The 23,211-nt window shown below is 36.9% G+C and overlaps 1 protein-coding gene across 1 annotated transcript in view; it reads right to left on the bottom strand.

Annotated features, from left to right (window-relative positions):
* CPD (carboxypeptidase D) overlaps positions 1-23,211 on the bottom strand; it is a 74,104-nt gene that overhangs the window by 5,351 nt on the left and 45,542 nt on the right. The window contains exons 9-20 of the mRNA XM_026517786.4: positions 18,199-18,301; positions 17,572-17,714; positions 15,753-15,922; positions 11,790-12,113; positions 9,779-9,974; positions 7,024-7,159; positions 5,969-6,100; positions 5,081-5,176; positions 4,913-4,977; positions 1,526-1,657; positions 815-1,000; positions 273-372 (exon numbers count right to left, since the gene is read on the bottom strand). Coding sequence (XP_026373571.1) covers positions 273-372; positions 815-1,000; positions 1,526-1,657; positions 4,913-4,977; positions 5,081-5,176; positions 5,969-6,100; positions 7,024-7,159; positions 9,779-9,974; positions 11,790-12,113; positions 15,753-15,922; positions 17,572-17,714; positions 18,199-18,301 — 1,783 coding nt within the window. The remainder of the gene's footprint in view (positions 1-272; positions 373-814; positions 1,001-1,525; positions 1,658-4,912; positions 4,978-5,080; positions 5,177-5,968; positions 6,101-7,023; positions 7,160-9,778; positions 9,975-11,789; positions 12,114-15,752; positions 15,923-17,571; positions 17,715-18,198; positions 18,302-23,211) is intronic.

The raw sequence follows: 23,211 nt of genomic DNA, 5'->3' as shown, positions 1-23,211 counted from the left end.
AGGGAGCAAGCCATGAGAACATATGGGAGACCAACGTTCCAGGAAAATCCCCAAAAAATGTTTAGATAAAGAGATATTGGAAGAAAAAGGATTAGCTTCAGGTGATTGGGGAGGCGACCCATTCTCAAACTGAAATGTCAAAACTGGTTTTATTTATTTTTTATTTTTTTCAAATTTTTATTTAAATTCTAGTTAGTTAACATCTAGTATAATATTGGTTTCAGGAACAGAACTGGTTTTAACTTAACTACTAAAAATTTAAATTTCTTTACCTGATACAGTTACCACAAGCTCCCTTGGCAAACCAAATATCCGGTTATCTGTGTCAAAGACTATTACCACAGAACTAGCTGCATCATGATGCACAAAGACCTGGAGGGATAAAGTGCAAAAATTATGAAAAAGTTTACTTTTCCTACAACATACAACTTTTCATACAATTTAAAGTGCAATATAAGTACAAGAATATAAAGCGCAAGAATTTCATACAATATACGGCTTTTCATACAACATAAAGTACAAGAATTGTGAAAAAGTTTACTTTTCATACAACATACTTAAGGTATATTGTATCCCAGAAATATTCCTAAGGCCTTTATACTAAACCAAGGAGATGAGTCACTGTCCTCGGAAGTATACAAAATACTATAAAAATTTCCCTTTCGTTGCTGAAGGGCAGAAAGGTAACAAGATATCATAATCAAGAGTTGGTTACACATTTTATGTCTTTACTCCTCACAAGAGTTTCAGAGTAAAACGGAAGTACTACTAAGAGTAAGAATTTACAGGCTACTGCTCAATTTGAGTTTCTTACCTGGGAATGTTGTTGCTGATACCCGTCAGCGATGGCATTGATGTTATGGACCCCTGGGGCTAACAGCACATGGAAATAACCTCCTTCTTTTGTGTGTACCTTTATTCCTTCATTGAGTACAATGACTGCTTTAGAAATTGGCTTTCCAGTCTTATCTTTAACAAAACCATGGACTCCCTTGTGAACCTGAAAAAAATATTCAAAATACAAATTTATGTTTCCAGAAATTCTCGAGGCAATAGCTTGAGGCATGACAAAAACAAACAAAGCAACAACAAAACCCCCCATAAAACTGGCTTGTTGGTCCTTCCCCACTGACTCTCTGGCCGCATTTGCTACTCATTCCTTGCTTCCGAGCACAGAGGTGAAATAAGGGAAAAGAGAACTCTGATACTGTCACAGCCTAAATTAGGACCCAAATCTTCTGATGGCTTGAAGATTTACTTTCCACCACAGTACCCTGTCTCTGCATGATATTCAAATGAAAAATGTGCAACATCTCACAGGGTTAAATTACCTCAATTAGAGCAGATTCCAGACATGTGCAGTCATGGCGCCTATTTAGGTGATATAAATTCAACAAAACTCTTTCTATATATATTTTTAAAAACAATATCAATTACTAGTAAAAGATTAAGAAAATGTTTTGATAAAGCTTTTCATTGAACATATTCCTGGGAGTCTGCTTCTGGTTAAAAGGGAAAGGCTCACCTCCACCAACATGCTAAGAAGAGACTTCTTATTTTCTGCCCACAAGGAAGGCAGTTGTGCTGCACTGGGAAAGTAGCAGCAGCTTGTGTATACTGTGATTTCCGGACAGTGGCCATAGGTGACACTGTAATCCTGGAATATAAAATTCAAAACAAATGTAGAAAAATTAATAAATAAAAGTAAGAATGAGGTTATGTAATCAACGAATGGGACAGAAAGAAAACCTGGGTGATATAGACAAAGACTCTGTAAAGCATTTTATAGCAAATAGAAATAAACTGCTCAGTATTATGATCAGTCGTGAACACGGCTGTTGCAAAGAGAGTCCTTGAGACGAGGGCCTAGGTCTAATTCAGTTCTGTATCTCCAGTGCTTGCCACGGTGCCTGGCAGGTAGGGGACTTATTGGGGTTTGTTGAATAAATGACTGAATAAATAAGTGTATGCGGACGGCCAGCTTCCCTCTCAACTTCAGAACTTCATCGCCGTTCTTGGAGCTTGGAGGCAGGAGCACGAGCACTTGTCCTCTGCTACCTTCACCCTGCTGGTGACAGCAGCCACTGCTTCCCAGACAGTAATTCTCCAGGCACAGGAACTGCTTGTGTGGACAGGTTCCAAAACCTAACTTATCACCTTTCCCCCCCCAAACCTGTCTTTTTTCCTTATTCAGTTAACGGTATTTACTCATGTTCTCACGCAGACACAAAATCTCGTCTCTGAATTCAGTTTCTCACCATCAACCATAATTTGCCAAATCCTGTCATTTCCACCTCTGCAATATCTCTGTAACTTCATCCCTTGACTCCATTCCCATTGTCACCTCCCTAATCCAGGCCCTCATTATTTCTTGTCCCCATTTCTGTCCCGTTTCTGTCCCCACCAGTCTCACTGCACCAGAGTCTCTCCTTTCTCCCGACTATCTTAACCCGCTGCTGTGAGATTAATTTTTCCATAGCACAGTTCCGACCACGTTACTATACACCTGCTCAGAACCTCCAGTGGCTTCCCATTCCTTACTAAAACAAAGTATTCAGAGTCCCAAACTCTCTTTCCATTCTTGTCTTCTGCTGCTCTCCATTACACCTCCTGTTCTAATTAACGAGACTGCTTACTGACCTCTGCCCATACTGCTTCCTCTTTCTGGAATGTTCTGCTTCACCATCTCTACATCCCAAATGCCATTTCCTCTATGAAGAGAAGACTACATCTTTGAATGTATGTAATCTTTTCTGTCTTTAATTTCTCATGGCACACTAAGAGTTGCTCTCTCTGAGGCCAAAGCAATTAATTCTGTAACATAGTTATTTGTAAATGGGATAGGCAATATATTTTATTTATCACTAGTAGAGCCTCACACACAGTAAGTTCTTAGTAAATAAAGGAGGGAAGGCAGGCAGAGATGAGAATGAAGTCAAATTTCTAGTTGCATATGTTAATGAAATGATGAGCTAACCACCCATCTGCTAACAGCTCCTTACTAATTTGAAGTGGATGGATACCCAATTAAAATACCATCAGAAAGAAATTAAAGAAGACTTAAGTAATTAGAAAGACGTAACTGAGTTCATGAATAGGAAGACAATACTACTGAGATGTCAATATAACCCAAAGTGATCTACGGATTCAACACAACTCTTAACAGAATTCCAACAGCGTTTTTTGAAAAGAAAGAAAGGATTCAAATGGAACTGCAAGGAGCCCTGAAAAGACAAAAACAACCTGGAAAAATAAAAAGGTTGGAGTACTCACACTTATTAACTTCAAAACTTACTACAAAGCTACGGCAATCAAAACAGGGATATTGGGAGAAGAATAGACATAAAGACCAAAGAAACAGAATTGAGAGTCCAGAAATAAACCCATACATCTATGCTCAATTGATTTTTGACAAGGGTGCCAAGACCATTCAATGGGGGAAAGAACAGTCTTTTCAACAAATGGTACTTGGACAATTAGATTTCCACATGCAAAAAAACCAAAGTTGAACTCCTACTTCCCACCACATATAAAAATCAACTTAAGATGTATCAACGACCTAAATACAAGAGCTAAATCCATAAAACTCATAGAAGAAAACATGGAGATAAATATTCATGACCTTGGACTTGTCTATGAATTCTTAGATATGACCACAAGAGCATGAGCAGCAAAAGAAAAAACAGATAAATTTCACTTCATCAAAATTAAAAAGTTTTGTGCATCAAAGAGTATTACTAAAAAAGTGAAATGACAACCTACATACTGGGAGAAACTACTGGCAAATCAAAAAAATGATAAGTGTTTAGCATCCAGAATAAATAAAGAATTCTTACAACCCAACAACAAAAAGAAAGCAACCCAATTTAAAAATAGGCAATGGAATAAAAAAAATAAATAAACAAAATAGGCAATGGAGAAACAGACATTTCTCTAATGAAAATATACAAATGGTCAATAAGCACATGAAAAGATGCTCAACATTATTAGTCTTTAGAGAAATGCAAATCAAAACTACAATGAAGTAGCACTTCACACCTGTGAGGATGGCTATAATTTAGAAAAAAAAAAAAAAAAAACGAAAATAACTAGTGTTGGGGAGGACGTGGAGAAATCAGAACCCTCGTACATTGTTGGTGGGAATGTAAAACAGTTTAGCTGCTGTGAAAAACAGTCTGTTGGTTCCTCAAAAAGTTAAACATAGAATTTGGACATGACCAGCAATTCTCCAGCTAGGTATGCACCCCCGAAGAATTGAAAACAAGGGTTCAAACTTAACAATTGTACGCAAATGTTCATTGCCTGTTATTTTCAACAGCCAAAAGGTAGACAAGACTTAAGTGTCCACCAACAGATGAAATGATAAACAAAATGTGATATACATACAACAGCACATAATTCAGCCATAGAAAGGACTGGAGTACTGATACAGGCTAACAAAACAGATGAACCCTGAAAACATTATGCTAAGTGAAAGAAGCCAGGCACAAAAGGACAAATATTGTATGATTCCACTCACAAGAAATATCTAGAATAGGCAAAAACACAGACATAGAAAGTAGAGAGGTTACCAGGAATTGGGGGTTACCAGTGGAATGGGGAGTTATTGTTAGCAGACGCAGAGTTTCTGTTTGGGGTGATAAAAATGCTTTGGAAATAGATGGCTTAGAATAGTGATGATTGCACAACACTTCAACGTAATTAATGTCACTGAATTGTACAATTAAAAATGATTACAATGGCAAAAAAAAAAAAACACAAAAAAAAATGCTGTCAGAGGTTGAAGGCTGTCTTGTCAAGAAAGCCATGAAGCAGGTGCCATTCACTTTGATTATATCAGAAAAGTCACTTATTCTGTCACTCAATGGCCAATAATTATAATCCTATTCTCACCGTATCCTAGAGAGCATACCTTCATGCTGCCCAGGTGACTATGCCATTCTGCTCCACGCATTACACCTCCTGGGATATTCTCATCTATAAAAGTATTGAGAGATACAGGATCAACAAGACCTTAAGGTAAGACACCCTCTACCCCCCAAAAGCAGCAACAATAACAAAGGGTATGGAAAATACCTACCTGATTTATTTGGGCAACTGGGCTGGCCCATGTGCATGGACGGATGATTATTTGCATAAAGAGATGCCAAATGCTTCAGAGTCTCTTTGTTTTCCACTATAAAAAGAAAAATTCAGAAGTCGGAGAAATCCAAAAGATTTTATTCCAAGTTCAATTTCATGGATACGAAAATCATCTTTCTCTCCTTCTAGTAAATTCTGTACCCCACCAAAGTCTATTGAGGAGTTATTACAATTAACCACATTGTTCTGTTCAGCTCAGGATAATCAGGCAGAGAAGATACACATCTTCCTTATATTAAAAGGTAACAATGGTTAGATTACACGAGAGGCTACCGCACTAAAATACAAACTTGCTTTGGGATGTTTTTACTACATTTTAGGGCAACTGTGGCCTAAAAACAATATTTCTTATAAGCTGCATTGAAAACAACACAAACTATCTCCATATACAAAGGTCCCAGAGAGATTCGACAAGCAATTGTTAATCTCATCTAACGGTCAACCTGTCAGTCAAGGTTTAAAGCAGGGGAGGGCAATTCTGTATTGTTAATATTTGGTTACATATAATAATGAGTTTCTTGAGGTAGGCATTATGTTTTATTCACTTTTGTCTACAGACATAATAATTGTTCAATAAATGCTTGGGAACTAAATTGAACAAATGTGACAAGATGGCTACACTCAATAAAGCTAGCTCATCGTTAGATCTGACCTCTCTCCTCCATGTAACTAAGCTGCTGATATATTACAATTTTCCTAGGTTGGTTATTTGCTCATGGAGTATGCTCAAACGCTCACGAGTTTAAAAGAATTTAGAAGGGACATTACCTAGTTGGAATTTCTATCTAAGCTTGAATAGTATACAATAAACTGACATTCTACACACCTGTTTGTACTGGTTTGTCATACGGGTATGTGACCAGCACTGAACCACCATCTAAAGCAACGGAAAGACTGAAGTCCTGTTTTTGAATCAAATTTTCAATGATGGCTTTAGTCTCAGGCTGGGAGGCATTATCTAAAAAATACAAAAGTTGAATATAAAATATCAAGTTTTAAAATTTTAGTATGAATAACTACGAAAACATTCTCTACATGAACACAATCAGAGGCTAATTTTAAAAATCTGTATATAAACACTTTATTACTCTGTAAGCCACTATCTATCTCAACAGCATGAAAGATACACTCTAGAAGGTAGATTGAGTTTTATATACTTCAGATGATGTGTAAAGGTTAATGATCTAAGCAAATTAAAGAAAATTCTTACTGGAAACAAAAAGGAATGGATATAGCCTCTTTTAAAAAATAATATCAAGAATATATAACCTATCTTTGAAAGAAAATAAAATTTTCAGAAATCATGATGTTTTCTGTAGTGCTTTTTGCAAGAGCAAAAAGTTAGAAAGAAACTAAATGTCCAATAGTAGGAAAATTGTTGAATAAACTTAGAGTACTAACAGCATACTAAGATGTCATTAACAAGAATATACTAGAGATTTATAAGTATTGAAATAGAAAGGTATCAGTGTTATACTCAATGAAAAAAGTTGCAGAACAATATGTATAGTTGATGTTCCTATTTAAGTCAATAAGAAAGACTCCTTCAAATCAACATACACATACAGCACATGTGCGCACGTGTATTTGACTACACGTGTATACGGGGGGGGGGGTAGAGAGAAAATATACCTATCTGTACGACTAGTGATGGAACCCCTCCAATATTATTGATTGAATTTCTAAGAAAAAAACTTGAATTACTTTTGCAAATGATAGAGGAGAAAAATTTGACAAGTTTTTAGCTTGTCACTTATACCTTATATGTACAATCTAGAAGGAAAGTAACCCCATTACTCATCTACACAATCTATCAATCTCCTAGTAAAGAAAAATAAAATTATCTGCAAAGTACTTTAATGGCCTAAAAATTAGGCTTACTTGTGAAGTCTGTATCCAAGTCTTTGCCACGAGCATTTGTTTGTCCTCTCTTTGAAGTACAGTCTTTCTCTTGTGCCCTCTCTCGCCCATCTGGATTCAGAGAAGGGACAATCACAATTCTAGTCCTGTCAACCAGCTAAAACAGAAGCAGAAATCAATTAGCTCTATGTGGAATCATAAGATACCCTCCCATGCCTCAAACAGAAAGTCTTTCTTGTTTTAAACAGATTTAAAAGGTAGGACTAAAAATAGATAGATAGATAGATAGATAGATAGATAGATAGATAGATAGATATTTAGAAAGAAAAGAAAGAAAATTCTCTGTTGCTCCAAATAAATTTAAAAAGAAATGAAAAACCACTACACAACTAATATTCCCAGAGACCTCCTGATGACTTACAAAGGCGTCAGAAACCATGGCAGGCTAAATCCAGCCAGCTGCTTGCTATTGTAAATAAAGTTTTTTTGGCACACAGCCATGCCCATACATATGACTGTTTCTGTGCTGCAATGGCAGAGCTGAATAGTTGCAACACGGAACAGCTGTTCCCCAAAGCCTAAAGTATATACTATTCGTCCCTTTATAGAAAACGTTTGCTGACCACTGGCTGAAACCAGTAATAATAGTTAGACTATATTCTCCAGATTAAAAACTGAAATGCATTGTCTAACAAGTATCAGTGTATGTCTGGAAACAATGAGACCAAAGAGTTGAAATCAGCAAAAAAAAAAAAAAAGTAGATATTTATTTTACTCATAATAATTTCTCCTCCGGGTAATCCATAGGCATCAATACCTACATATGTGGCATTAACTAATTTCTGATATACTTCATCCTATATATTTCTTTTTTTTTTTAAGATTTTATTTATTTATTTGACAGAGAGAGAGAGACAGCCAGCGAGAGAGGGAACACAAGCAGGGGGAGTGAGAGAGGAAGAAGCAAGCTACCAGCCGAGAAGCCTGATGTGGGGCTCGAACCCAGAACGCCAGGATCACGTCCTGAGCCAAAGGCAGGCGCTTAATGACTGCGCCACCCAGGTGCCCCCATCCTATATATTTCTGATAGTAAATCAGAATAAATGATCCCTGGCTTATTTATTCTGTTAAAATAGTCTATAGGTTGAAAATATTGGAGACCCTAAATTCATTGGTTCTTAACTTTCTCCCCTGAGAGAGAGACTTTTTTTCTAAAGTGTACACGTTTGGGCTTCGCTACAGGTCTCTGGGTATGTGTATATTTTCTTGAACTTGCCAGATAATTCTGACCGTTACTTATCTCAAAACAAATGTCAATCTAGAGTAAGATTGCTAGCTCAAGCCTAATTAGATCAAGTGAGGCAAATTCTCATAAACTAGAAGTTTTGAAATTCCTGGTAGGTATTTTACCTAGGACATACAATCTCTTATAACCATAATATCAGTAGGTAGCAATATGGTCAAATATTAGAATAACCTAAGGAGGTTTTAAAGGAATACTGATGTCTTGGGGATGGGGCCCAGGCATTCGTATTTTTAAAAACTTCCCAATGTTTCTAATGTGTGGGCAGGCTTGAGAACCAGTATCTTAGATACTGTCCCATTTTTTAAGAAAGGAACAAAAAAAAATGTCCTTGGGATACTCCTTACAACTCACATTAAGAAATCAATACAATTTGTTTTGCTGAAAATGGTAAAATAATTTTTGGTCAAGTCTGATTGAAGCTCATCGCACCTAATCCCTTAGGTGCTTTCTGATCCTAATCATGACATAAATTCTTCCCAAATGTCTTTTAGGGGACGCAGTATGGCACAACAAAACAGCATAGACTTTCAGTGAGACACACTTGGGTTTAAATCCCAGTTTTACCACATACTAGCTGTGTGACCTCCTGTAAGGTATCAAATATCTCTGCCTCAGTTTTTACATCTATAAAAAGAAGATAACAGAAATTGAGGATGACATTATGATACATGGAAGGTACTCGGTATAAGCACCTGACACACAGTAGGTATTAAACAAATATTAGTTCCTTTCCCCCTTCCTAAAGTCTATATAGACAGTGCCACTTAGCGAGTGCTCTAGCAGGATGCACGCTCTCTCCGTCCTTTCTCTAAGACGACACAGAACTAGGTTGTTAATCAGATACGACAAATTCTCTGGATCAAAGTCCTTTTCTGTAGTCATGGGTGGCTAAAGCAGACAACGCCATACTGCTTTTTCTAAAAATCTCTTAGCAGCCAAGATGTCCAATAATTTTGAACTATTTACATGAAAAGAAAAGCTATTTGTCTTCCACTTCATTTTCAATATAGTATCCTAATTATAAGTAACTAGCAATTGGAATCCCTCAAGTTGGAATGTACAGAACGGTGAGTAAAGACTGGAATAGTAATCTGACTATTAAATAAAGGAATCAAGGATTGAATGTAAATCTTTAGTATTTTTTCTTCTATGCCTCCTAATTACACACAAAGAAATATAACAGAAAGACACTATTAACAATGAGTATAGAAAAAGATGGTCCATTTTTTTAAAAGTTTGTAATGCACTAAAAGTGCCTCTGTGTAAAATCCAACAGGAAATGAAAAGATTTTTTTAGAGTAAACTCTAGGCCCAACATGGGTCTTGAGCTCACAACCCTGAGATTAAGAGTTACGGGTTCTATCGACCAAGCCAGCCAGGTGCCCCTAAACATGTGTAATGGTGCATTGATCTCAGTGTGTGACTGGGCTTCTTCCTTCTAAAGCATGTCAAAACAGGCTATTCTCTTACTTGAGTAACAGCTGGGTTCTTTTTGTAGTTTAGGCAGAGAAATTCTGCCAGAGCCAAAAGTAGTTCAGTTCCGACTGGAGCATTTCCATGGATACCAGCCACAAAACGGATTTTTGGTTCTTCGGGCTCAGATATGTTGGGCTTATTGGAGATTTCGAGGGACCAAATGTGACGATACTCAGAGCTCTGTCCCAAACTTTCAAAAAATCAGAAACAAAAGGTCAGAAGTAATCAAGCATTATGTTAATGTTGACATACAGATTTTTTAAAAAGACATGAGAAAAAACATGAAAAGCCTTTAAAAGTCTTTAAAGAATGAATCCTTGGGTCAGAAAACCCTAAGAAACTTGGTTTGCCTTGACCAAGGAAAATCAAATACAAGTGAGATACTACCAGATTTAGGGAAGAGTATGATGTGGTTCACTATTCCTCCAAATTCAGTCACCCCCATACCATCGCCACCGTATTTGCACTACCTTCTATAATCTGTACTATTTAGCTAACTCATGTCTTCTAAATTAACTCGCTTAAATTTTTTATTATGAAAAAATTTATATGTACACAAATGTACAGAACCTTACATTCTAAATGTAAATGAATTCACATAAATAAGAAACTCTATACTTTACTATAAATGCGATACCAGTATTGCAGCAAAAATCATTTAAAGTGCTGTGCTTGCCCACGAGCTCTGAGCTTAAGGCCTGCTTCTTTGAAACAAAGGGAGATTTACAAGAGTTATATAGAAAAAAAATATTAGCATTAAATTGAGAAGGGTTAGAACAGAAAAATTATTGGTTTCCCACGATTCTATTCAGTGCTACTTCATGCTCGTTGGTGGACCACCTAAAACTGTCTTGTGTCTCACCACTGGCACGTGTTGCATATTTGGGGGAAGATATTTAACTAAGAAGTGCATCTTGAATTGGAAGGTTAAAAAAACCTTAAATGAACTAAGTAACAGATAGCAAAAATATTATCCAATTTTTCATTTATTTTAAAATAAGAAAGTCTGTAAGCTCTATACGGCACTAAGACGGACAATATTAAAACCTGAATTGGGTAGAAATATTTAAGAATCAGTTGAGGAAGAGAGGTAATAGGTATTGCCAAAGCAAATACCACTCTTTGCATCTAGGAACATTATAAACCAGTATTTGAGAAGCTAAATGTACTGGTAAAATCAGAAGGACCAATGAAGAAAAGCACAGTAAAAACGTCCAAGTCTAGATAATGTCCCTTAGGTATGTAGTAGAGAACTATAATACAAGCTCAGGGAAAAATGTAGAGTGAAGTCCTCAACAGGCAAACAGTAGGAATCAACAAATCAAGAAAATAATTTTCGAGCAACTGTAACAAGACCTAAAGAAGATTTACAGTCAAACAGTGAAAGTGAGGCAGAGCAGCCACAGAAAGCAAAGATATAGGCTGGCTCAGCGTCAGTTTTACTTAAGCCGGTCTGCGTATTTTTACAGCACCCTCAACACGTACTGTCCCTAGGTCTTCAGGGAATAGCAACTGTGAATAGAGATGAGGGTGCAGAAAATGACAGCAACCAGGCTTCATTTTCTAGTTGGAAAAAAAAAAAAAAGATCCCTGACAGGTGAGCTCACGGTTCCAAATCTGTCCCTTGCCCTCAGCAAAATAAAACAAACGAAGTAACAGTCAGGACATGAATGTGCAGCCGAGAAGTGGAGAGCGTTTTTAATTCAGTCGAAGTAATCATTAGGAAGAGTCATTTTACATTTCCAGGTGGCACAGACCATCCATTGCTAATTGAACAAGTAATTCTCCTCCAACGTTCCTCATAAAAGTTTCCAGAGTCAGTGTTAGAAAGCTCTCTAAACAGTATCTGTTTCAAAATAAGTAAACTCCAATTCTCTCTATATGCAGCTCCCAAATAAATTACAAGAGCCATTCAACACTGAATGGTTGAATGTAACTTCTTAAAAAAAAAAAAAAAAAAAGGAAAGAAAGAAAGAAAGAAAAGCAGTGAGAGGGTGGCACTTACTTGGTGAGATTTGTGATGTGTGGGTAGTTCATCACGAGTCCTCTCAGAAACTCTGATAAGTCTTTGTATGAATGGTACCGATAGAGAGCCAGATTTGAGGAGGACCGTAACATGAGGCCTTCCAAGCCATTCTCAGCTGAAAGGTCTTTAATTAAAGCTTCAAACTCTTTAGTAGTTGGGTCACTGACATCATCAGTGTTGGTGCTATCCCCCTTTCCTTTCTTTGATTCATTGCTTGAATCTGCTGAAGATCGAACAAGTGTGAAGTTGACCTGAATAGCACCTTCACTCCTCACAGTCACATTCTTGGTCACTGGATTATACCTGTAATAAAGGGAGAGATGAGAGCCAGGCTTCTGCAGTGGGGGTACCCAGGCCTTGGGGAAACAGAAATCTGCAGAGGATATGTGAATTCTTGAGATAAATCCTGTGACAGCCAAATATGTAACTTTGTGATAATTTATTATTTGTTTTAAACGTTAACAAATAACAGACATGGGCAGACTGTAAAATGTGAATGGGTTTTTAAGATTAAATATATGACTCCAAAAGAAAGTTTGTATTTGCAGTAAATACCTCGTGTCTCCTGGATTCTGAGTTCACTTGTCTGTCATCAGGGTGCATGGTTGGAAAAATTTGAGAGGTACTAACTTAGGACGTTATCTACCAAATGCATGATTCCTGCTCTAGTTTTCAGATATCCTGCTGTTTTTGTTTTTCTAATACTATGGCAAAATGGAAGAAAAACAGAAAAGATCTCATTTCTCATTAGTGTGAAATTCTAACCATCCATTTTACAGACCATTAGATATTTGAAATACTTTTTTTTTAAAGGTAGCAGTAACTATAAATGTTTTCATGTACTTATCCTTACTTCAATTTAATGTCCAAACTAACTCTTCAGAAATAAGATAGCCAGTAAGGGGGCGGGGGGCGGATATCCACTGGTAACATCTACGCTTATTAAAACACAAAAAAGAAAACTACAAGAGGGTAAAAATGATAAGTTTCAAGTTAAACAGTCAGGTGTTTTGTAAAGGATGGGGGGATAATTAAGTTTTTTTCCAAAGAAAAAAGTCATAAGTTCATTTTCGCTTTTTGAGTAAATATATCTTTGTAGAAATAAAACTTATAAAAAAGAGGAAAACTGCCTTAGAGAATTAGAAATAAGAAAGAACATTTCACCAAAGCAACAGCTCAACATAAGGCCATATATGAAAAACCCACAGCTAACATCATACTCAATGGCGAAAAGCTGAGAGCTTTTCCTCTAAGATCTGGAACAAGACAAGGATGTCCACTCTTGCCACTTTTATTCAACATAGAACTAGAAGTCCTAGCCACAGCAATCAGACAAACAAACAAAAGAAATAAGAGGCATCCATATTAGTAAAGAAGTTAAACTGTCACTATTTGCAGATGACATGATATTGTATACATAGAAATTCCTAACGGCTACCCCAAAATCTACTAGAAGTAATACACAAATTCAGTAAAGTTGCAGGATATAAAATACCCAGAAATCAGTAGCATTTCTATACATTAATAACAAAGTAGCAGAAAGAGAAATTAAGAAAATAACTCCATTTACAATTGCACCAAAAAGAATAAAACTTAACCAAAGAAGTGAAAGACCTTTACTCTGAAAACTATAAAACACTGATGAAAGATACTGAAGATGACACAAACTGAAAGGTATTCCATACTCATGGAATGGAAGAATATTGTTAAAATGTCCATTCTACCTAAAGCAACCTACAAATTCAATGCAATCCCTATCAAAATACCAACAGCATTTTTCATAGAACTAGAATAAACAGTATTAAAATTTGTAGGACCACAGAAGACCCCGAATAGCCAAAACAATCTTGAAAAAGAAAAATAAATCTGGAGATATTACAATTCTAGATTTCAAGGTATACTGCAAAGTTGTAGTAATCAAAACAGTATAGTAGTGGCACAAAAACAGACACAGATCAATGGAATAGAATAGAGAACCCAGAAATAAATCCATACATATATTGTCAGTTAATCTATGACAAAAGAGGCAAGAATATATAATAGGGAAAAGGTAGTCTCTTCAATAAATGGTGCTGGGAAGACTGGACAGCTACATGCGTAAGAATGAAACTGGACCACTTCCTTACAGCATACACACAAATAAACTCAAAATACACACATACACACAAATAAACTCCTTACACCATACACATAAACTCAAAATGGATGAAAGACCTAAATGTGAGACCTGAAACCATAAAAAAAATCCTAGAAGAGAACAGAGGTAGTAATTTTTCTTATATTGGCCATAGAAACATTTTTCTAGATATGTCTCCTAAGGCAAGGGAAACAAAAGCAAAAATAAATTATTGGGACTACATCAAAGCAAAATGCTTTTGCACAGTGAAGGAAATCATCAACAAAATAAAAAGGCAACCTACTGGATGAGAGAAGATATTTGCAAATGATATATCCAATAAGGGGTTAATATCACAAATATATGAAGAACTTCTACAACTTAACACCAAAAACCCCCTAACAATCTGATTAAAAATTGCCATAGGACCTGAACAGACATTTTCCCAGAGACGATATACAGATGGCCAACAGGCACATGAAAAGATGCTCAACATCACTGATCATCAGGGAAATGCAAATCAAAACCACGATGAGATACCATCTTACCCGTCAGAATAGCTAAAATCAAGAAGACAAGAAATAACAAGTGTTGGTGAGGAGGTGGAGAAAAAAGAACCCTTTTACACTGCTGATGGGAATGTAAACTGGCACAGCCACTGTGGAAAAATGTATGGAGGTTCCTTGAAAAATTAAAAATAGAAATACCCTATGATCCAATAATTCCGTTATTGGGTATTCACCCAAAGGAAACAGAAACAGTAAATCGAAAAGATACATACCACTATGCTTATTGCAGCATTAGTTACAATGGCCAAGATATGGAAACAACCTAAGTGTCCACCGATAGACCAATGGATAAAGAAGATGTGGTGTACATACACAATGGAATATCATGCAGCCATAAAAAGAATGAGATCGTGCCACTTGTCACAACATGGATGGACCTAGAGAGTATTATACTCAATGAAATAAGTCAGAATGAGAAAGGCGAATACCATGGGATTTCACTTAGATATGGAATCTCAGAAAAATGAATGAATGAATGAATGAATGAATGGAAAGCAGAAACAGATCCATAAATACAGAGGATAGTCTGACGGTTGCAGGGGGCAGGTGGGCAGAATGGGTGAAGGGGAGTGGAAGATAGACTTCCAGTTACAGAATGAATAAGTCACAGGAATGAAAGGTACAGACAGGAAATAACAGTCAAAGGTACTGTAACAGTGTTGTATGGTGACCGGTGGTAGCTGCACTTGTGGTGAGCAGAGCATAATGCATAGACTTGTTGAATCACTATGTTGTACACCTGAAACTAATGTAACGTTGTGTGTCAACTATACTCAAATTAAAAAAATTTTTTTAAATAAAAAAAAGAGAATGGTTTAGGTGAGGATAGAAAAAAAAAAAGAGTGTGAAAGGCTTTAAAAAGGAACAAATGTAAAGTGGTGATATTTATTGGACAACATGACTAGAAGTATGCAGCAGAACAGGAGTCCTTTTTCCCCAACTGAGAGGTACTTCCCAGAATTGTTACCAGTTAGTGAAGGAATCACTCACTACATCTTTACATCTGGACAGGGGCAGGGGACCTGAGAAGAGAAGGCCACTGTTCAAAGGGCAAAATTTCACAGATTTCTTAAATCTGATCATTTATATACTCATTTTATCACTAGAGGAGAATCAAATGTGTAACCAGTTCCAAACTTCCCAGCATTAAACTCAAGGTTGCTTGACTTCTCTAGGGCTTTCTGACAATAATCTTCTAGAATAGAACCATGTTTGTCTTTCTTCAAGCACTTAATATCAAAGTATTCAGTCACTCACCCTCGAGCAGACGCTGTGATTTTATAAGTTCCTGGAACCAAGAGACGCCAATAATCTCCAGTTTTGTAGGTAGTCACTGGGTGATTAATTTCAGCAACACTAATCGTGGCATTTAATATACCCCTGCCATCGGTGGCATCTAGGACAAATCCTTTGACACCCTGATGAACCTGGATAAAGTACAAGGATACCCAGATGTCAATGGTAAAGATCATCATCTAATTATTTTAGGAGCTCATCTCCGAAATAACAGATTGATAATAAAGTAAACATGTGGAACAAATAGGAATTTAGGAGTTGAGAGTAAAGCTAAATGTAAACACCCATTAAGCAAAATATTTTAGTTTCTGAAAGGTTAATTTTTCATAGCCTAGGTTTGTCTTTATCATGAGGAATATAATTAAGTCTGTATAAACTTTAGCACATCTGGCAATTTCAGCATATAGGACATTCTACAAGAAAATTGTCCTGCCCTATTTCTTCTCAAAGATTTTATTTATTTATTTATTTGACAAAGAGAGAGACAGCACAAGCAAGGGGAGCGGGAGAGGGAGAAGCAGGCTCCCCGCTGAGCAGGGAGCCCAATGAGGGTTTCGATCCCCAGACCCTGGGATCACGACCCGAGCCATAGGCAGCTGCTTAACCGACTCAACCACCTAGGCGCCCCCTGTCCTGCCCTCTTTAAAAGGGTAATGTCAGGGGTGTCTGGATGGCTCAGTAAGTTGAGCGTCTGACTCCTGATTTCAGCTCAGGTCAAGATCTCAGGATCAAGAGACTGAACCCTGCATCGAGCCCCATTTCGAGCCCCATGTTGGGGCTCCACACTCAGCAGGGAGTCTGCTTGAGATGCTTTCCTCTGCCTCTCCCCCTGCTTGCTCACACTCTCTTTCTCTCAAACAAATAAATCTTTAAAAAAAATTAAGGGAAATGTCATTTTTAAAAAAACGGAAGGACTGTTCTAGATTAAAGTGAGTAAAGAGATACAATAATCAAATGCAATACATAAACCTTGACTAGATCCTGGTTCTAAAATATAGCTATGAAAAGACATTTTGGGGTAAAAGAGAGGGAAATTTGGATGTGGACTAGGTACTAGGTAATAGTAGAGAATTACTATTAATTTTCTTTGGTGAGATAATGGCACTTGAAGATGTCATACAGGAGAATATCCTTTTTTTTTTTTTAAGATTTCATTTATTTATTTGACAGAGAGGGAGACAGCCAGCGAGAGAGGGAACACTAGCAGGGGGAGTGGGAGAGGAAGAAGCACGCTCCCAGCGGAGGAGCCTGATGTGGGGCTCGATCCCATAACGCCGGGATCACAACCTGAGCCGAAGGCAGACGCTCAACGACTGAGCCACCCAGGCGCCCGAGAATATCCTTATTCTAAAAGATCTATTCCAGGAGCGTCTGATGGCTCAGTCAGTTAAGCATCTGACTTGGGCTCAGATCATCATCTCGAGGTCTTGGGATGGAGCCCCGCATGGAGGCTTGCTTCAGGCTCTGCACTCAGCAGGGAGTTTGCCTGTCCTTCTGCCCCTTGCCCTGCTTGTGCATGCTCTCTCAAACAAATAAATAGAACCCTTTTTTTTTTAAAAAAAAAAAAGCAAATCACCACCAGCCTCTTTAATCATTTCCAACTCCTCCCCATGCATACAAATAAGCTCATTTTCATCCACGAATTTTCTAAACACACTAAAACATGAATAGGCTAAATTCAGAAGTGTGTATTTGAAGATCATTGTGTGAAAATCAAATGTACACATAAAAGTATTCTTGCTCTTGGGAGAGATTTCATACTTCACTCCTAAATAGTCACCTGTTTCATAAACTGGATTAGAGATCTTCGATTCTGTTCCCAAAATTTTGGCAGATCTTTCTCAAATGGGTATTTCACACAACCTAGCTCAATAGTTACTTCAAAGCAATTTGTCTGTAAATAGTTCCAGTCCTGCATACCACCTAAAGGATAAAAAATTAAAATCCATTAACTCTGAAGAAGAGGAACTAGATCAGATCCCAAAAAGTAACCAACATTCCTAGTAAAAAAGCCAAATCCATCTTTTCTCAGCATTGGTTGAAAAAAAGTAATATGTTCATTTGAGAGCTCCTTGATGCTTATGGTACAGGTAAGACACCTGTACTTTCATGTTCAAGAAGAATTCAAGTGTAGCTTACCCACTTCTTATTAGCACACCTAATTAACAGCCAGAAGTAAAGTACAACACTTTCATGAAGTTTTAGTACAATCTCTTTACTCAAAACTCCAAGTGTACTAAATTTAAAAATAGCTGAAAAGGTTATTTGAATGTTTTAAATTATTTAAACAATATTTTTTAAAAGAATAATCTTTTTCTCAAAATTAAAAAATCAGTAAGAAGCAGCATCATCCAGGGGGACAGAAAATCCATCAAGTTATATGGCATTGATACGAAAGAATGTTTACCTGGGACATTATACCAACTAGCTCCATTCGTTATTCCATGAGGAAAATACTCATTTGGGTACATATTCTTGCAAGGTCTCCCTTGAAACATCTGGGAATTTTCCTGAAAAAAAAAAATTAAGAATCTTTACTTGTATTTGTTTGCACCACAGGAAGGATAAGGAAAAATAATAAAAGTGGTTACCAATAGGGTGTATGTGGAGGTGGGAATGGGGTGAGTGGAGCCATGGGAAGCTCTGAGACTTTTTAATGTATAACTTTCTATGCCATTTTGATTGTTTACTATATGAACTTATTACCTACTTTTAAAAATCAAAATTAAATGTGTTCTGTAAAAAAATGGACTTTATGGCTTGCAGTTACAAGTAACATAAAACCCAACTCAATCCCTCTCCAAAAAAATCCCACAAAAAAGTGTTCATATTCATGTTTTCATGTTTTCAAGAAGCTTGAAAGTCCCGAAGATAATTTACACATGATGTGGAGTAAGCAGCTTTCTCTCTCTTCCAGATGGTCCCTCTGTGCTTTGACCGCATTCTGTACCGTTACAACAGGTTGCATTGTTTTCTTCCCTACAAACAAGACACTACTCCCTGAAACAGCATGCGTCTTTGCGTCTCCAGCATCTAGCAGTGTCTGGCATAGCGCATGTGCAATAGCTTGCCTGAGGAAGAGGAAAACAAACTGCCATGGAGACAAAAGTAAGTGCTACCGGAATCTAGAGAAGAGAAAGGTTACTGACTAGAGCAGCTGTGGAGGTTTCCTGAAGAAACCAAGATTTGAAAGATAGCCAAAACTTCATTTCTTTCTTGTGGAAATAGAAAAAAAAAAACTGTATAGAAAGCATGAAAAGAAAAATAACAAGTTCCTGTTTTCCTGCTACTAAGAATTAACCATCTAACTTTAAAATAGGTCAGTCAGTAGAGCATGTGATTCCCGATCTCAGGGTCATGAGTTCAAGCCCCATGTTAGGCGTAGAGCTTACTTAAAACAAAAAAAGAATATATATGTATGTATATGTGTGTGTGCATATATATATATATGTATGCATATGTGTATATATGTATGTATATGTGTATATATATGTATGTATATGTGTCTATATGTATGTATATGTCTATACATGTGTGTATATGTCTATATATGTATATGTCTATATATTTATGCGTGTGTGTTATGTGTGCTTGTGTATATACACACATATGTATATGTACGTATGTGTATATAAACACCACCCCTGGATTTAAAATTTAAAAAATATATAAACAAGCCCCTTTTATCAAGTTAACATACCAATTACAAGCTTATGATCCCACTTATTATCAAATAAAAACTATTATTCTGGATTACTGTAATAACTGGGTACATGCTCTATCGCTTTCTGGTTTTTTCATCAAAGATGTGCGTGCACCTTCTATGTCTCTCTCTCTCTCTTCATTTCCATTAGTATCTATCTGTCCACTCAGTTATGAATTATATAGATGTACTACTATACTAATACAATACATGTAATATAAACTGGCATAAAAATAAAAAATATTTAAGGGATAAATTTAAAAATATAATTTCTAATACATTCTTCCTACATCTTAGTGGATCATCTAGTATAAACCTCACTCTAGACACCATAGTTCGAGGCGGTAGCTATTAACATCTTGACTTTATTTTTTTTTTTTAAGATTTTATTTTATTTATTCGACAGAGACAGAGACAGCCAGCGAGAGAGGGAACACAAGCAGGGGGAGTGGGAGAGGAAGAAGCAGGCTCATAGCGGAGGAGCCTGACGTGGGGCTCGATCCCAGAACGCCGGGATCACGCCCTGAGCCGAAGGCAGACGCTTAACCGCTGTGCCACCCAGGCACCCCCTCGACTTTATTCTTAGAGTAATAAAGAGCTACTAAAAATCTCTGAAGAAAGGGTGATATGCGAAATAGTCACGGCTCTAGGAAGTTTATCCAATAATAATGTGAAAGAGAAACCAAAGCCAGGGAGACCCATCAGAGTACTACTGAAATAATCCAGGTGTGAGATCACAAGCCCCCGGAAGGTCGATTTTACCACGTGCATTTGCCATCTCCTTTAATTCTCACTACTCTGATCATTTTTTTTAAAACCTAATTAAATTTGTCAAGCAAACAGTTTGACAACTTAAAGAAGACTGAGTTGAGGATGTCCAATCTCAGTCCACACACAGTCTAAAAGTCATATACCAAGATATTAAATGATGGGTGCTCTCTAGGTTTATTTTCTTCTTGCTGTTTGCCTATATCTTTTCATCTGTTTACAATAACTCCCATTCTATGAAACAGTTTTTTAAAGGGGCATTTACGTATTGGTGACAGGTAAAGCAACTGGATGCAATTGCTAAGATGGTAAAAATGGCTGAGGATGGAAGATGGAGGGAAAAAAAGTTAAAGAGACAATGTCCAGCCAACAAAGAGAAAAAAGCAGAGCTTTCTACTCTACAATGGGGCAGAGATCAAGGGGAGACGACAACAGTGTCAGACTTCAGAGGTCAAGAGAGTTAAAAAAAACAACAGATTTCTGGTAACCCTTGAGGGGGCACGTCCAGGTAAAACAATGTAGGCAGAACACAGATGACAAGAAACTGAGAGGACAGAACAATAAGGAAGCAGAGAAAGAGACTACTTAGTTTTCATCTTTTCTCTTGCTCTTTCCTAAACTAATTTTAGACTTGCAGAGATGTCGCAAAAATAGTACAGGGAGTTTTATATACCCTTGATCCAGCTTTCCCTAATGTTAGCATCTTACGTAACCAAAGCACAATTATCAAAACAAGGAAATTAACACTGTAATACCGTTAACTAAAATAAACTAATTTTTATTCAGAACTCACTAGTTTTTCCACTAATGCCTCCTTGACATTTTCTTGTCACTTGATATCTATCACACTGTACAGCAGAAAGTTGTTTCTTCACTTTCACTTAATTTAATTCATTGAAATTCATTATACTTATAATAAACGTTATTATAGAAAGATTAGAAAATTCAAGAGCACAAAAAGAAGAAAAAATATAAGCCAAAGATCATTTAATATTTTGGTATGTAACTTTTAGACTCTTTCTGGCCTATAGATAAACTGGGATGGATGGGAATGGATGCCCCGCCCCTCAGTCTTCTTAAGGTTCTCAAAATCTGCTTTACTGAGATATAATTCACATACAACATAACTCACCCATTTATAGCGTACATCTCAGTGGTTTTTGAAGTATATTCACTGAGTTGTGTGATAATCACCATGGTAAATTTTAGGACCTTTTTATCACCCCAAAAGAGATCCACACCCATTAGCACTGCTCATTTCCCTCCAACCTCCTCCCTGCCTCTCCTTGCCTGCCGAGCCCTAGGCAACCACCAGTCTACTTTCTGCCTCTATGGATTTGCCTATTCTGGACATTTCATGTAAGTGGAATCATACAATATGTGGTCTTTTGTGACTGACTTCTTCCACTTAGCATAATGTTTTCAAGAGTTATTCAAGTTGTAATTTGTTGTACTCTATCCCTTTTTATGGCTGAAAAATACTCGCTACATGACTATACCATATTTTGTTTATCCATTCATCATTTGATGGACGTTTGGGTTGTTTTCATTTTTGGCTATTATGGATAATGCTGCTACGACATTCGTGTATAGTTGACCCTTGAACCACACGGGGATCAGTGGTGCCAGTGCCTCCACACAGTCAAAAATCCAGGTATAACTTTTGACTCTCCCAAAACCTAACCACTAACAGTCTACTGTTGACCAGAAGTCTCACCGATAACATGAACAGTGAATTAACACATATTTTGTATGTTACATACTGTATTCTAACAATAAACTAGAGAAAAGAAAATGTTATTAAGAAAATCATAAGGAAGAGAAAATACATTTGTGGTACTATACTGTAATTACAGAAAAAAATCCATATATAAGTGGACCCATGCAGTTAAAACCCGTGTTGATGCTCAAGGGTCAACTGTACAAGCTTCTGTGTGGGTATGTGTTTTCATTTATCTTGGGCATCTATCTAGGAGTGCAATTGTCAGACCTTATGATAATTCTGTACCTAACACTCTTAGGAACTGCAATACTGTTTTCCAAAGCAGTTGCACAATTTTACATTCCCACCAGCAATACAGAAGTGTTCCAATTTCTCTACATCTTTACGAATACTTATTTTCCATTTTTTAAATTATAGCCAAACCTAGTGGGTACAAAATGGTATCTCATTGTGGTTTTGATTTGCGTTTCCCTCATGGCTAATGATATTGAGTATTTCTTTGTGTGCTTCTTGGTAATTTGTGCTTCATTAGAGAAATGTGGGTTCAAATCCTTTACCCATTTTTCAATTAGGCTGTCTTATTATTTATTTGTAAGAGTTCTTTACATATTCTAGATGTAAGATTCTTATCAGATATGTAATTTTTTATTTTGTGGGCTGTCTTTATACTTCTTGATACTCTGTTATGTGATGAATTCTGTCCTCCCAAGAATATATGTTGAAGTCCTAACCCCCAAAGACCTCAGAATATGACTGTATTTGATTACAGAGGTAATCAAGTTAAAATGAGGTAGAGTGTGCCCTAATCCAGTATGTCCGGTATCTTTATAAAAAGGGACAATTTGGGTATAGACACAGGGAGAATGCTATGTGACGACAGAGGACTGGAGTAATCCATCTAGAAGCCAATAAATGCCGAAGATTGCCAGCAAAACACCAAAAGCTAGGAAGAGACAAGGAAGGATTCCCCTACAGGCTTCAGAAAGAGCTTAGCCTTGCCAACACCTTCATTTTGGACTTCTAGACACTAGAACGATGAGAAAATAAGTATCTGCTGTTTTAGGCTACCCAGTTGGTGAACCTTTATTACACCAACTACAGGAAACTAATATGGTATCCTTTCTGGCAAAAAAGGGTTTTCATATTTGATGATATCCAATGTATCTTTTTTTGGGTCACTTGTGCTTTAGGAAACCAGTGTCTAACCCAATGTCACAAAAACTTAT

The sequence above is a fragment of the Ursus arctos genome, unplaced genomic scaffold, assembly GCF_023065955.2.
Source record: "Ursus arctos isolate Adak ecotype North America unplaced genomic scaffold, UrsArc2.0 scaffold_24, whole genome shotgun sequence".
NCBI lineage: Eukaryota > Metazoa > Chordata > Mammalia > Carnivora > Ursidae > Ursus > Ursus arctos.
The sequence above is the reverse complement of the archived record's forward strand: the minus strand, read 5'-3'. Positions and strand labels throughout refer to the sequence as shown.